Raw genomic sequence first — 16,818 nt, forward strand, 5'->3', positions numbered from 1 at the left:
GATCAGAGGACATGCAGGTCTTAAAGGAAAAGTCCGGTCATATTCAGAATTCAAACTTCTGCAAGTTCTTCAAATATGAAATTATTACATACAGTTTAATAAATGCTAAGTTTTTTTTTTATTAAGAGTAATTTCATATGAATGTGCTTTACACGAGACATCCATATTTGTCAAAGAGCATTACTGCCACTTTAGGTGTCTCAATGAAAACAAAGTAAAACTAATTAAGACTAGACTTAGACATACTTTATTGTGACTTTGTACACACAGTGTATACAAAGAGAAATTTCGTTCAGTACAGCTCTCAAGACATTTTAATTTTTTTAAATGATAAATGTAAACATGCGACTGTATATTAGTTATAGTTTCCAACATTCAGAATTCCCTTTTTTTATAATCCAATTTTAAATAAACATTCAGCAGTCAAATGCCAGTGGGGAAGAAACTGTTATGGAATCTGCTTGACCTCCATTGGATGCTTTGAAATCTCTTTCCTGAGGGCAGCATGGAGAAAAGTCCATGGTGGAGGTGTGAGGGGTAATTTATGATGTTATACGGGATGAAATGTCTTTAATGGAGGGAAGAGGAGCACCGATGATCCTCTCTGCTGTTCTCTCCACTCTTCTTACCTTCTTCAGTCTGAAACGCTGCAGCCTCCACACCACAAAGTGACACATTCCAGGTGAGGTTGTCTGCGATGTGTACCACCAGGAACTTGGTGCTGTTGACCACCTCTACAGATGAACTGTTGATGAGCAGTGGAGCGTGGTTAGGGCAGTTCTTCCTGTAGCCGACGTGGATCTCCTCCGTCTTCTCCCCTTTCAGGAGCAGGCTGTTATCTCTGCACCAGCCCACCAGCTGCTCCACCTCCTTGCTATAGTCCTAGTCGTTGTCATCTCTGATGAGGCCCACCACTGTAGTATTGTCTGCAAATTTTACGATGTGATTGGTGGTGAACCTGGCGATGCAGTCGTGTGTCGTCACAGTCAACAGCAGGGGGGTCAGGATGCAGCCCTAAGGGGAGCCTGTGCTTAGGATGATGACATCAGAGGTGTTCTGTCCGACCCAGACTGACTGAGGTATGTTGGTGAGGAATTATAGCAGCCAATTGCAAAGGGGTGTATTGAAGCCCAGCTGTTCCAGTTTGCCCATCAGATGCCAGAGATGGCGTCCTAAGTGGTGCGGTTCCGTTGGTAGGCCAACTGGAACAGATCAAAAGGTGGCAGCTGACTGGAGACGATGTGTACTTTAACCAGCCTTTCGAAGCACTTCATCATAAGTGGAGTCAGTGCGACAGGCCGTTTGAGAACCAGTTTGAGAACCATGAAACTAAAAGATAGACAAGCAGTAAAGAGTTAATCTGGATTAACACACAGTTCTTATTTTGAGATAAAGTAATGGAGAAGTATACATCTAAAATATAGGAGAGGAAAAAGAGAAATCCAATACAGAATTCTTCGTTAGTAATTCAGCCTCACTTGACAATGTGAGAAAGATTCCCTGAAGACATGTATGTTGGCAGGGAAGGAAGACTAGGGCTATTGATTAACCCCTTGCATCTGAACACTACAAAAGATATTAATATGTTACTGGAAACTTGATGTCTTTTTGCAAAACAGCTTTGACATTTTAAAAGGGGATTGTTCAACTGATAGTGAAATATTGATTTATATATTAATATTAATATATATTAATTATATATAATATATATATATATATACGGTATACAAATATACAAATACTATGATAAATGATTGAAAAAAACATAAGAAAGAAAATGTTTATTATAGCATAGCATTTAAGTAACCATTTATTTAATTGCTTTATTGCAGGAATTTACACTGACTTGAACAGTTTGCTCGTCTTTGTTTTTCTGTAACAGTTGGACAATGTTGATAAAAATGTACTTTTCTCTGTGTTTCCACAGGATGTTTATTAATCTATGGTTTGATTGCCTGCTTTATAATGTCATTATCTCACTCTTCTCTATTAATTGCACCCAAGTGAAAAATTTGGGCCACCAACTGTTTATCTTGAGGTAATCTTTTCGTATTTTCATGTGAAGCCAGACTCCACAGTGGCTCTGTGGGTACATATTGGCTTTTACCCAAATGCAGAAGTAGAGCCCAATAACTTCGAGAATACACAGTCTGAAGAACTGGCTCAAGCTTGCTGTCCAATTCTGCAAACTTGGAAGGCATTCTTTAACCAGGGCGTTAAGGGGCTGTTCATGCCACATCTACTCAGTAAAAGTTGGTGACCAAGCTCTGAAAATATGGAGAAAATTACATTTTTCCCTAAAACAAAATCTTTTTTTTAATATTTTTTCAGTGAACTACTCCAATGATATCAAAAATAATGAATTGATTAATCGTTAATTAACATAAAAATCCTAATTTAGAATTTTCTTACAATGTGGTTGTATTACAACCATATAATGTGTCTGTCATCTAGTGTCTAACCATTTATTTCTGACTGTTTTCATGTTTTGAGTCCTTGAAGGAAAAAGAAAGGTCAGCCGGCTTTGTTTTCTGCAGGGACAAAAAATAATCCATAGCTTTATTCCTGTTAGTCTCCCCAAGAACATCCATAGAGAATGTTTTTAAATCATCATCTGGTTTCTTTTTTCTTTGCAGAGCTGTCACCCTCAACACAGGTTGACTTAAAAAAATGATGAAAACATATCTTTGTTTTTAGTTCAGGCACATATGAATTCTAATTGCTGCTCACAAGCATTTATGTGCTAGAGGTTTGATATACTAAAGAGAAGAAATAAAAAGTGACAGGATGGCAGACTACACATCAAACAGCCTTACTGTTGTATTTACTTCAAATGTTATAATCACTGAGTAGTCAGTTTGCTGGGGTTTTTCCCTCGGCTTGTCAGAATAGTAAACACACAGACGCAGTGTATCCTCCAGCAGGTACAGTGGCTCAATGTCTTCCTGCTGACATGAAAATACTATAATCTTAGGATTAAAAAAGAGAGCGCAGGATTTTTTTTCTTTTTTGCTGCCTAATACTATTTTCTTAGTGGGACCATTATTGTTATTTTGCTTAAAACAATGGTTTAAACCTGAACTATTGGATGCACCACAACAAATATGAGTATCACAGTAAAGATTATTTATTTTTGTTATCCAATAAAAAATGCAAATATATAGATGCACTTCACATTATGATATATTTTTTGTTTGTGTTTTTTTATTTTTAACATCATACATTATTATTCAAAAATGATTTTAAAACGTATTTATTAATTTATAACTTATTTTATCACATAAGAACTTAAGATTGTATTCATTACTTGTGAAGTAATCAAGTTATTGGTTCCATCATACCTATGTGATCTCCTTAACCGTCACACTCCAGGAAAAGCCCTTCAGTCAGCCAACCAGTTTCTCTTAAGCCGGGCATACACTGTACGATTCTTTTGCCTTTTTCATGCTGATTCTCCAGACCTGCAGGAATTTTTCGATTAGGCCGACTTTCAGCCTGATGGTGTGTCGTTCATCGTGTAGAGTACAGGGGGTCACGAGGGGCGATTAGTCTCTCACGACCCCCTCCTGATCTGGAATCATAAGGTAGGGAGAAAATCAAACATTTTTGAAATTCAGTCGCCCATCGTAAGATGGTCTTGGGCAAATCACTCAATGTGCATGTTGTTCAAACAAGGATTCTTCTTCTTCCTCTCAGATTAAAAAAACAGAAACTTGGCGGGTTGGGAGTGAAATGGAGTTCTTTCTGTAAAATTGACAGACCGTAGTAGCTACGTTTGGTCAGCCATGTCTTTGTCTAAATACATCATCGCTTTTTCTTTTTAGGGCTTTCAGCACACAAAACTTCATAATTTACAGGAGGCATCGACACGTCTTTTTCCTCTTCTACTCGTTTCACTTCCGGATAGACAAGTCCGAGTAGCACCATCTCATTGTGGGTCTGAGTCCGACGTGGTTTTTAGTCGTACAGTTTGAGCAGGTAGATCGTATCAGAGCGTCGGGCTGCACAGTGTGAGAACAAACATCCTGAGCAGTGAACTTTTAAACACTGAGGTGTCGTCATACACTTTGAGCTGTAGCTTCGTGCAATGATTGAAAATATTGTACAGTGTATGCCCAGCTTTAGATGGTCGTAGGTCTAAACTGAAATTCAGCAGTGGTCAAGCCTTTACTGTTCATGCCACAAGACCTCATAATAACCAACCTCTCAGACTAAACAGTAATCATGCGGTTGATTGCAGACATTTTATTTACATTAAATGCTAAACTTTTACCTGAAGCCTTCTCCTGTAAGCAAATGCATGTTGAACAATTATTGTAGTTAACCTGCCTTCTTACTCCTTTTGCCAATAAACTTATACTACAATGTTCTTTTGTCCATACAAATGTTGCCTCACACAGTATATCTTTATATAGTATATTTTTTTTAGTATGAGTTGCTCTTATATCTTAACTAAGCACTTTATTTATTGTGTGCATTCAGAGTCTCATTTTGTTACTTAGTTTTGGTTTTTTCAAAATGTCTGGTAAATCGATAAGACTTTTCAGTTTTGTTTGATTAAAATTCCAAGTCATAGTTTTATTTTAACTATAGTGATACAAATAAACTTAACATTTGCAATGATGAACTTATAAATATTGAAAATGGAGCATAGTTGACTTTAAAGTACTCAGCCTCTGGCAATGGTGAAAGCAGTATGAATTTCTCTTGTCAAACACACTATTTTTATGGAGAATTTTTTACCCTTTTGCACTGACAGATGGTGAAAGTTATTCTTTCCATTTTCATCAACTTTAAATTACTGTCCAGACTTATATTTATGGGTACTGGGCAGCAATTTTTCTGCACTGTCGTCGTAATTTAAAGTACAGATGAATTATCCCTCTGCTACTGCAGATCAGCACCATAAGGCTAACTGCCACAGTGCCCATCTGATAAATGATCACAGAAAAAAAGACAAATTTCCAACTTACTTCAGAACCGAATATGTGTCATTTAAGCCTAAACTATTAAACAGGAAAATTACTTTCTTGGTCTCCCTTACTTTAAAGAAAAAAAGAGAAAGGCCTTTTGTCACAGACTGTACTAGGGGGTGGGACTTCTCTATTAATCTTAAAACCGGGTGCAAGATGATGAATGTCATCACCCTTTAGCTTGACTGCACCATTTCTGAATCAAACTTACAAATTTAACTTGACACTTTAGTCTTTCGTTTTCCAGATTAGTAATGGACGACAATAGAATAATGTGTGTGGGGGAGTGTGCATGTTTTAGTTGTTAACTTTATAATAATTATCCATTCACTTTTCTAATGAGTAAAATAATAAAAACAACAATTTTATTTGCGATCACTGAGTCCAGTACCGGCCATTTTTGCCCAGATTTTTGCCCAAACACCTCCCTCCTGACATCTTCTGGTAGTGACGTCACGGTGCAGTAAGGTGAAGGCCATCCTTCCAGCTTTACAAGCAAAATCATTGGGATCTACTAAACACAACTGCAATCAACAACAATTATTTAAGATATCAAGAGGACTTTACCATTGAAATTTACGAGAGCTATAGTTAAACTGACAATGCCTATGTGCATGGAAGTTTGATGTTTTAAAACATCGGGTGAAAGTGAAAAAAACTATTCGTTATTTAACCTTTCCGATTCATGATCTTCCATGGACGGGTTATTGCGGTCCTGGTCGTTGGATTGACAACTTGAAAAGGGGGGATTTGCCATCGAACTTCTAGCCAGAGAAAAAACACGTAACATGCACCCATAGCAAATCTACAACAGACTGCACCATCTCCAAAGCCAATCGTTTCTCAAGACACTTTTCATTAAGATGAAGGCCCAACATCCCCATTTAGCATTTCAGCTGAACTTCGACCCAACTCCACCCCATCTCCTCCCTCTGTCATAGTCCACTCTTAGAACCTCTCATCCTCCAGCTTAAGATAACTACAATCCTCTTTCTTAGTTATTAAACCAGGCCCATGTCGATTTACGGTATCATGTCATCTGAGCGCCAAAGAACGCATTTTCATCCATGCCATATAAAATCTTCCCAATTTCTTTATTTTCTCTGTGTGAGTCTCTCTAGGTCAATATCCATAAGTTGTTTTGACAATGATCAAAACCTGTATCTTTTAGCTGCTAACTTTTTAATCATCAGTAAATGAATACACAATGGCTGCCAAAACTGATTCAAAAAGGAAGACTCTGCTCCAGGAGGACATAAATGTCTGTTGACTAGTCAATAAAATGGATTACACCAACAGGAATCTTGTCATGATGGGTCAGAGAGGCCCAAGGATGCAGAACACCACGGAGGCAGAAACAGGGGTAAAGTTATAAAGGAGTTTATTGAAGATTGTCACAAATATAATGACTGGTACTGGGTCACTTCTGGGGCTCTGGTACTCAGGTAACTGGAAGGGAGACAGTTCAGTTAGCCACGTAGCTGAAGAATGTTGGGATGTAATTGTTCAGAGATCTACCTTGTAGAATCCGGGTTTGGTCTTTGAGAGAGGCACTGTTGGGTCCAGAGACTGTTTGGATCGACAGAGTTCGGTTTACAGCTTCAGCGTCTTGCATCTAGTTTAGGACAGACCTTGGTTCTCCAGCTCTTAGCCAGAGCTGCGTTGATATCCAGGAGGAGTCTTCAGGTTTGGCTCAGAGGGCAGTTAAGACAGGTTAAGCTCATCCAGAGCTTACAGGACAAAAACAGGTTTCCTGTAGGCAGAGACAAAAAGGGGAATTAGAATCCACTAGGAGACAAGAAGCAATCAAAGTAATCACAGAGGTAGAGAGGCTCAGGTGCTAACCAAACTGGATAGACAGCGAAGGGAGGATGCGAGCTGTTGATTCATACGCTCTGTCTGACCATTGGACTGGGGGTGGTAACCTGAGGTGAGAGATGGCTTGCAGTTGAGAGCAGAACAGAAGGCTTTCCATACCTGCGAGATGAATTGTGGACCACGATCGGAAAGGATCCCTTGGGGGATACCATGTAAGCGGAAGACATGTTTGATTAGAAGCTGGGCGGTCTGAAAAGCTGTGGGAAGCTTCCTAAGGGGAACAAGATGGCAGGACTTGGAAAAACGGTCAACGATCGTGAGAATAGTGGACATACCTCGAGACACAGGGAGACCAGTGACAAAGTCAATTGCGATATGGGACCAGGGACGAGATGGTATAGGAAGTGGATGCAACAGGCCAGAAGGAGGTTGGTGTGTGGATTTGTTTCTGGCGCAGGTAGGACAGGCCAACACATATTCCTTAACGTCCCTGTGAAGGGTGGGCCACCAGAAACGCCTAGAGATGAGGTTGATGGTTCTGCTCACCCCTGGATGAGCGGCAAACTTGGCATTGTGCATCCACTGAATGAGACGAGACCTGACGGATGAAGGAACATAAGACTTGTTAGGTGGACCGTTACCTGGGTCAGGTTCAGAGGCCAGAGCAGAGTTTATTAGATCGGTAATCTCCCAGGTAACCACCCCAATGGTGCAGGAAGCGGGTAGAACAGGTTCAGGCGTCTCGGATTGATCGGAGGAGTATAGACGAGAGAGAGAATCGGGTTTGATGTTCTTTGATCCTGGTCTGTAAGAGATGATGAGGTTAAATCTGGAGAAGAATAGTGACCACCTTGACTGCCGAGGGTTGACCTGTTTGGCGGATTGGATATAAGCGAGGTTCTTATGATCAGTCCAAACAAGAACCGGGTGTTCCGCCCCCTCCAGCCAGTGTCTCCACTCCTCCAAAGCCAATTTTATGGCTAGTAGTTCACGGTCACCAACGTCGTAATTCTGTTCGGCAGAAGAGAGTCTACGGGAGAAAAAGGCACATGGGTGAACTTTTTGATCAGAATCCAGTCTTTGGGATAGAATGGCACCAACTCCTGAGTCGGAAGCGTCGACTTCAAGGATGAACTGCTTTGTAGGATCAGGCTGGATTAATACTGGAGCTCTGGAAAACAACATCTTAAATTTTTCAAAAGCGGATTGTGCCTCAGGGGACCATTGAAAGGTTCTCTTGACTGAAGTGAGTGAGGTTAGTGGCAGGGCTGTCTGGCTATAGTTCCTGATAAATCGCCGATAAAAATTTGCAAAACCCAGGAATCTCTGCAGCTGTTTGCGGTTTTCCGGGACTGGCCATTCCAGGACTGCCTTTATCTTATCCTGGGATGGCTTAACCTGTCCACCCTCGAGCTCAAACCCCAAAAAGGTGACTGAAGGTTGGTGAAACTCGCATTTCTCTGCCTTGACGAAAAGCTTATTTTCTAGGAGTCTCTGTAAAACCAGGCGAACATGTTTCTTGTGTTCAGAAAGATCCTTGGAATAAATGAGAATATCATCGATGTAGACAAAAACGAACACGTTCAAAAAATCTCTGAGGACGTCGTTGACTAAAGCTTGAAAACATGCAGGGGCGTTCGTTAAACCAAAAGGCATGACTAAGTACTCGAATTGACCTAGAGGGGTCTTAAAGGCTGTCTTCCATTCATCGCCCTGTCTGATTCTGAGAAGGTGATAGGCGTCCCTTAAGTCGAGCTTAGTAAAAACGGTTGCACCCTGAACTGGTTCGAAAGCTGAAGCGAGTAGAGGAAGTGGGTACTTATTTTTAACTGTGATCTGGTTTAAACCTCTGTAGTCGATACATGGTCTAAGAGATCCGTCCTTTTTACCCACAAAAAAGAAGCCTGACCCCAAAGGAGAAGATGAAGGACGAATTATTCCAGCAGCTAGAGATTCATTAATGTACTTTTCCATCGTCTCTCGTTCAGGCTTGGAGATATTGTATAGCCTACTGCCGGGTAGAGGGGCCCCTGGTAATAATTCAATGGCACAGTCGTATGGTCTGTGAGGTGGAAGGGACGTAGCACTGACCTTACTGAAGACAGGGGCTAGATCATGGTACTCTGGAGGAACAGAAGAAAGGTCAGGAGCGTCCATCTCCCCCCCACCCCTAGGAGATCTTACAGCGGGGGCCGCTGAACGAAGACAAGTTTCGTGGCATGAGGTTGACCATGACTCGATGTGGTGATCGGTCCAATTTATGTGGGGGTTATGTCGTTCCAGCCATTCAAAACCCAGAACCAAAGGAGAACATGCGGAGGGAAACACAAAAAAAGATAAGGTTTCACGATGGTTACCTGAGACCAACAGCTCGAGGGGTTGAGTTTGGTGGGTAACTTGATGAAGTTCTTTTCCATCGATCGCGGAGACACAGAGAGGCTGGGTTAGGGGAACAGTTTCAATCTTTAATTGTTCCACCAGATTGGAATCAATTAGGTTTCTCTCACAACCTGAGTCGATGAAAGCAGATAAGGTGAGGTTTTGGTCGGCAAAAAACAACGTAGCAGGAAGTAATAGGCGAGGAGATTTTTTTCAAATGACATGGCCCGTCAGACTCCTCAGATCCTCTGATGGGCCCCGGCTTTTGATTTAGCTGGGCATGAGGCAATGAAATGTCCACTCTCACCACAGTAGATGCACAGCTTGCTCCTGACACGCCTTAGCCTCTCCTCTGGGGTTAGCCTTGTATACCCAACCTGCATGGGCTCGGTCTCCATTTCTACCGTATGGGAGGCCTGAACAGGCAACGGGAGAGATTGGGTTTTAGATCTCGGCTTAGAAAAATTCTCTGTGGAGGAGGAGAAGGCAGGCACATCATTAGTAACAGAAACAGAATTAACAGAACCAAGATTCTTTGGCTTGCAAAACTTCTTATTTTGGATAACAAATAAAAATTTTATGTTTTTTTTCTTGTTGTTTATGTTGAAACTGAATACCTGGGATTTTTTTTATCCATAGACTTGCAGGAATTGTACTGTTCTACTTGTTTTTACTGAAATGTAGAAATATGTGACCACTTAGCAAGTTTTCACTGTGAAATCTCTTATCATGTACGTTTTCATTGGTAACTGCATTACCTAAATACCTCATCAGAGACCTTAAGATTTTAATTGATTTAATTTCAATATCACTTTGAAAGATTATTTTTCCCTTTGAATTTCTACCATTTACTGCATTTGAGTTTTGCTAATAGTCTCTCCTCTGTATTGACCTTTGCTCTCAATCACACAACTTATTCCAGTTTCTAAGCTTAATATCCTAACCTGTAAATTTCAACTGAGTGGAGAGCAATTTTTTTTCCTCACTCTCATGACAGCTACTCTGAAAAGCTGGCCCAAGGGCAGACCTCAACAACATTTTTAAAAGCTGGTCAGGACAATCTTTAAACTATTTCTGAACACAAAACCTTTTTTTATTTATTTACTCCTACCTAACATACCAGCGTGATTTCATTGCAAGATTTAGAAAAGGACCACATTTTTCTGACTCTTCTTGAAATCAAGGTAGAAAAAGCCAAGTAGAAGAATTACAACAAATACTGCATCCATGAGTAGATAGAGACTATGAGGTAATGACTTACAGCTTTGGCTGCCAACCAAAAAAGATACACTTAGCAAAGGCTGGAGAAAAACAATGATATTTATCAACCCATTCAAATACACATAATAAAAACAACTTATATTAGTAATTTATGTTATACAATTACTGTTGTCAGGTTGAAATTCCTCATAATTCAATCCAATTTAGTGTGATGGATAGCAGTTAGTTATAGATAATTTGCAATTATGTTTTAAAAGTTAGTAAAATGTTATTGGCAAACCAGCAGTTTGTTCACAGTAGTTACTGGTGCAATCAGGACTTGGAATGGCTTGTAGATTCCCTGTTCTGAAGCCAGAAAGGGATTTAATTACGAAGGAAACCCCAAAGATTGAAGATTCATCCAACTATTGGCCGATAACCTGGCTCTGTACAACATGACTCTTTTAATCACAGTGAATCCTTGCTTGAGCTGGGCAGTTTTTTTTTCAAAACTCCAGACTTGCTTAAAGGAATAGTACACCCAAAACATGATTAGCCTTCATTTTCTACTCACCCCCATGCTGAACAACACTCTGGAGTACTTTTTTGATATCTCAAATGCATCTGGAGATCTGGGAGGCTTCTTGCTGTCTGCTGACATTCAAATAATGGAGGTCTATGGTGCCCGAGGCAGAAAGGTCCATAAAAGTCCACAAAAAACGTGTCAATATTCCTCCATACTGCTCGTCCAATGTATTCCAAGTGTCCTGAGTGGGTAGCGTCCATAATTTACTCGAAACTAAGTCATTTAGAATGTTTTTAGAGCATAAACAGTAGTGTATAGGATTTCCTAAAAGCGCGCGCCTGCGAGTTCACGAGCCTACAGGAACCGCGGCAGACCAAACCTGATGAAAGTGCGCATGGGGGTGAGTAGAAAATGAAGGCTAATCATGTTTTGGGTGTACTATTCCTTTAATCAGCTGTAAATTTAATTTAGGTTATTCAAGTCTCTTTGCATTCTGCCTTTGACTCACTTATTTACACCACATAGTATAGTAATTTCTAAAACCTTTTCGCTCTACAAATAAAATCGTGCTAATAAACAAATGTTATCCCTCCAAGTGTACAGTATGTTTATACATATGTTGTATTTGTTTAGAGTTTGGGGGCTTTTATAAACTTTCTGTTTGGATTTAACATAAAAATACCAAAAATGGGGGGGGGAGTAAATTCAGTGGAGAGAAGGAGTTTTTAGCGCTTAGTAGTGTTCCTGACGTCCTGATCTGCCTCTTATCCGTTGAGTGTGCCTGTTCCCATCTGAACTTTTCTGCTTGAACTCTCTGTGGACTCCTGGAAACCTGAACCAGCCTGTTCCTGTTCTGATCGATATCTCTGACTGGGCTTCGGACTCCTGGACCTCTGAGCTTTCCTGTTCTGATCTGTTTCCCTTACCTGGCTCGGACTCCTGCTTGCCCTCTGGGACTGCAGCATCAGGAACACTCTGGGCGGCGCCCTCCAAATCTAGTTTGCAGTCCGCCGGCTGGATCATACCGCATTCTATCGAGATGGACTGAACTGTTAAAACAGTTAAGTGACTCCGTCAGATTTTTATGGTCACTTACCTGTGTTTTTCTCCAACCAGAGTTTCCAGTGATGGGCGGTTCCCCGCAGCAGCCACTGTAGACCCGCTGCTCTACTTATGCATTTAAATAAATGCTTTGAATTATCCTACTGTCTGTCTCTCCTTGAATACTGGGTCCTTCTGTTCTGCCGCGTGAAAAATTAAGTAAACAACTTTATTGCTGTATCGATAGAGTTGCAGAGTGGCCAATGGCAAAACATTAAAATTAAGCCTGCTGTTGTTTTGTTTCACCATGTTGCAAATGCCTTATCTTCCTCTGCTCATGCTGCAGCCGCAGAGTGGACCTATTCTTGAGCAAGCACTACAGAGCTGCTGGTAGAATGTTAGCTGGGGAGATCCAAAAAAATGTTTTTCCATAGTAAAAGAAGGCTAATGAAAATAAAAAGCTTCTCTGGCACCTACAGATTAACTCAGAGATGCTCAATGCTGTGGCTCCAGCTGCTCAAGGTATTCATCAGCGGAACATTACATGTCATGAGCAATATTAGATGAATTCAAATCTGCTCTTCTACATAGCAGTAAACATTGAGAGATAAAAAAAGGAAGCCCTCCAGGAAAGCAGAGCAACATATTTAAACATTTTTTACTTCTAGCCTACTAAATATGTATTAAAGATGCTTGGGAGCATCCCACTTTCCCACAATGGTGAGTTGATTTCTTTATATTTATTCGACTGTAGCTTTCTCAAATGATATTTGAAAAAATTAAGAAATTGTAAACTGACTATGATTGCTATGAGCAATCCACTTGCACAAAGTTTGCTCGCGGATCTGTTCATGACCAACGTCACCTTAGACGGCCTTTCTGGTGGAGAAAACAGTTGTAAAGCAGTGGAGGTGGTAATCTGGGGTTACATTTAAGGTTGCAGAAAATCTGGAGAACAGACAAAAAAAAACTGATGAAAAGAATGAATGACGGGGAGACAAATAAAAGAAATAAACAGAGAAGGCCATTTAACAAAAATTGGTAGGCAGCAGGTCCAAAATGGTTGCTATATGACCCAGGGGAGAACATCATTTACAGAACTGGCTGTTTTTCTGATTTTCCTGAATTCTCATTCAGGTGTTTTTTCTGTTCTGTGTGAGTGTTTATTGCCATACATAAATGTTGAAACAGGCAGTGTTTCCTATTAGCTTTTTCCAGTTTAGTTCTTATCTTTTATCTTCTTCTTCCTCACAACATTTACAAATACAGTAGTTTTCCAGTTGATGTTAATCGTCATAGTTTCCAAGGAAAACAGTTTAGGGTTACATGCAATTAACTTCTTTAATATTATGTTTTCGCATTTTTTAAACTTCGCATTGATTAATATATGTTATACCATGGCTGTTCATATACTGTAGACCAGAAAATACAAATCTTAAATATATCGATAGGTATTCTAAGAAAAAATTCAAACCTCTACTAAATACAAGAAAGCTTTTAAAGCAATAATAAATGGAATTGATATTGAATCAAATTGAGGCCAAAAGAATTTGAACCTAATTCAATTTTGAGGTCCCTAACAATACCCAGCCCTACATTATTCAGGGAACACTTATGAACCCTTTATGACTATTGCTACTGAGCAGTTAAGTGTGCTTTCAAACTACCAAAGGAAATAATAGTTTATTTCAACCTTCATATAGCTGGTTTTAACATAGACAAAGACTTCCTGAAACCAAGACTCAACCATATAGTTACCACAGCGTTATTTGATTAAACATGATAAGAAGGACCTCAAAAATCATGCTGATACAGAAGACTCTGGTAGATGACTTGTTTTTGTGATTCAAGAGTGAGGATTTGTTCTGATTGTGTTGAAGTGCTCACAAGTATCATCTGCATTAACAAGGTAGTTTTTCCTGTCTGATGTGATGCTCCAATAAAATTATTAGGTTAAGATGCTAGGGATTTTTTTTGCCTTTATATTTTTTTTAATCTGATAAAGCATACATATAAATTAAATCCGATTTAAACTGCAATAGAGAACAATAATGTGATGTGATCCATTTAGTCAGGATTAACAAGTAACCGTTTTCAAGGAAACAACAGGTATTTATTCATACACTAATATGTAAATGTAGGAGATACTCAAGTTAGTCTATAAATGCATAGTTTAATGTCTTTTTTCCTCTGTATGTCTCAAAAACTGGTTGATAAAACAGTATTGCTGAAAACAGCATTTTAAAGTTCAGAACTATTTCCTTGCATGATCAAACGCAGGGAGACGGATGGTAGCTTTGGTTGAGGGTTTTGTCAAAAACATGATCTGCTAACAGTTTTTCTGTACCTTATGTAATTGTGAATGTAACTGTTAATAAATGTAATGGATGATTGAGTCTGATTAATTGTTTTCTTCCTTTCATTGATTTTTTTTTTTTCATTCTTTATTTCTTTATTGCTTGTCACTACACCTCAATAGTTAGGATTTGGACAGTATTTTCTGTAATTTTTATATACTTTAAGGTGTTTCTTCTTTCACTGAATAAGAGTCATGGGTTTTGTTCTACCCCTTAGGGTAAACCTTCTTCTAAATGCCTAACATTTTTGCAAATGTCACTTCACTAAGCTACATCAGTATTCGTATCCCTCTACTTAACCTTTTTAACATGTTAGAGTTCGATGGAGACTCATTATTTTTATTATTTTTTTTAATATATTTTTTTGTAGATAAGATAGATAGCAAATAAAATATGTTACTCTCACATTTTATCTTATTTTCATACTATTTATGGTTATTTTGCAGCTCTTTTACATTCCTACTCATCTAATTGTTGGCACGTTCTTTGTCCTTTTCAGAACAATAGTGAAACAATAAAGCCAACACCTGGCAATATTGTTTTAGTGCCAAGATGATATACACGATCTGACTTGTGTAGAAAAGACACTTCAAAATGAGGGGAGTTGTTGAACATTTCCTAATTGATGTGTTCTGTGTTCTTTGACAGATGCCATGTTGGCAGTAGCAGACAGACTGGTGGGTCCTGTGAACATTGAAGCAGTAATAGAGCCAATCGATATTAAAATCTCAGAGGCTATAATGACGATGCAGGACAACAGCATGCAGGTATCAGCAAAGGTACTGTATCCTGAGAACCTTGCATTAGGTTCATAATAAGCCTATATTATATTTAAAGGTTTTCTTTAATGTTTAATGACCTCAGTCAATATACTACTTTATTTAGACTGTTTCAGGTTGCGGGAGAAAAAAAACAATGTTTTTTTTTTCATTGTGCTTTTTGAAGTTCATGTTGACAATTATTCGTTATAAACTCTTAATTAGTTGCAATAAGATATGACAAACTATTCCACTTAACTACCATGTGATATTATTGTATGAAATCTGGTTCACCTTTAAAATGTGTAATTATTGAAAAAAAAACACTTTAAACATGCAGTTTTATCAGTTGTCATTTACTTCAGTGCATCTTGAGATTATGCTTCACAAACCAATTGTATGAGATTTTAAGTTTGAAAGTGTAATTTTGCTCAGAGTTCTCTAAACATACCAGACTGTATACAAATATGATTAAGCCACTGCTTTGTACCCGATCCTTAAGAGAAAATTGTTTCTGTATGTGAGCACAACACACAGAATGACAAACAGAGGGACAGACGGACAGAGGGACGGGCAGAAAGTATATTCTCACTCCCAACTCATCAACATATTGACGCTTGGTCAAAGTCCCCTGTGCGTCACTCGCTTACGCACTGGGTAAATACGGGTGTTTTGGAGTTCTGGCAATGGGTATACTTCCTTAAAAGTTGTCTTTCAGTTTTGTCTTTCAACCTTCACCTGCATGGTGGAAATTGTTCACTGTGACATCTCTTAACATTACCTTTGCCAAGCAAGGAAAACTAATGCTTTGCTGTATACCAGCTAATTTGTTTCTGTGACGGTAACAGAAACATAGCACAGTAAATGTTACTGAATAACAATAACTGGGCTGTAGTTGTGTGGAAAATTTTCACACAACATACATTATTTTCTATATTCTGGTGATTTTCAGACAATTTAAGTTAAGAATTATGGGTCATACCGAAAAACTTGCATCTTAAATAAACTGTAAACTAAGTATTTCACAACTTTGTTTATTAATAAATCTATACAGTTCAAGTAAAACAACCAATGGGGAACATCGTTTATTACTGGATTACTGGCATTAATACAGGAACCAGTGCAATCCCGTGCAATCTACACTGTGAATATGTACTATTCGGCTAAGGATTAAAATCTAAAATAAATTGCTTATTAGATTTTTTTTCGGTTGGCAAAACAGCTAAACCATTCAGACCTTCTAGGAGGCTGTAGATTCTATAAAAACTCACCATGACACAAGACAACATTTCTCTGGATGTTTAATTTTGGTAAATGTGATGGAAATTAAGTTTTTAAACATATTCAATGGACCAAAATAAAGATAAATTAATAATATAAATAATAATGCAATCAGTCCTGGATAACTGAGTTGTTCTGCTCATCCTCTCTGTGTCTTATGTGGTACTCTTTTCTTGGGTGGCTGATCTTTTGAAAAATAAAATGCAATGGTTCTTTTTCTTTTTTGTGGAGCTCCTATAGGTTTGTGAAGCATACCTGGAAACTTTAAGAATTTAGATATTTGTGTTGGTTTAGTTAATCCTAAAATCCAAAGGGGAATTGTTAAACTAGACTGAGCAATAATCATCTTACTTGTGAGAAAACATGAACTAAAACTGAGACTAAATCAGGTTCCTAAACTAGAGCAAACAAGTTGTAAAGCTCTCAAAAAAAGCACCAGATGTAGAGAAAACAAACCATTTGATGTCAATTTGATGTGATCCTAC

General features: G+C 38.8%; 1 protein-coding gene across 3 annotated transcripts in view; it reads left to right on the forward strand.

Annotated features, from left to right (window-relative positions):
- gpc6a (glypican 6a) overlaps positions 1 to 16,818 on the forward strand; it is a 201,082-nt gene that overhangs the window by 146,813 nt on the left and 37,451 nt on the right. For all 3 annotated transcript variants that reach the window (XM_038283894.1, XM_038283896.1, XM_038283897.1), the window contains one exon: positions 14,943 to 15,073. In XM_038283894.1, coding sequence (XP_038139822.1) covers positions 14,943 to 15,073 — 131 coding nt within the window. The remainder of the gene's footprint in view (positions 1 to 14,942; positions 15,074 to 16,818) is intronic.

This window comes from Cyprinodon tularosa, unplaced genomic scaffold (assembly GCF_016077235.1).
Source record: "Cyprinodon tularosa strain WSP-4 unplaced genomic scaffold, ASM1607723v1 ctg197, whole genome shotgun sequence".
NCBI lineage: Eukaryota > Metazoa > Chordata > Actinopteri > Cyprinodontiformes > Cyprinodontidae > Cyprinodon > Cyprinodon tularosa.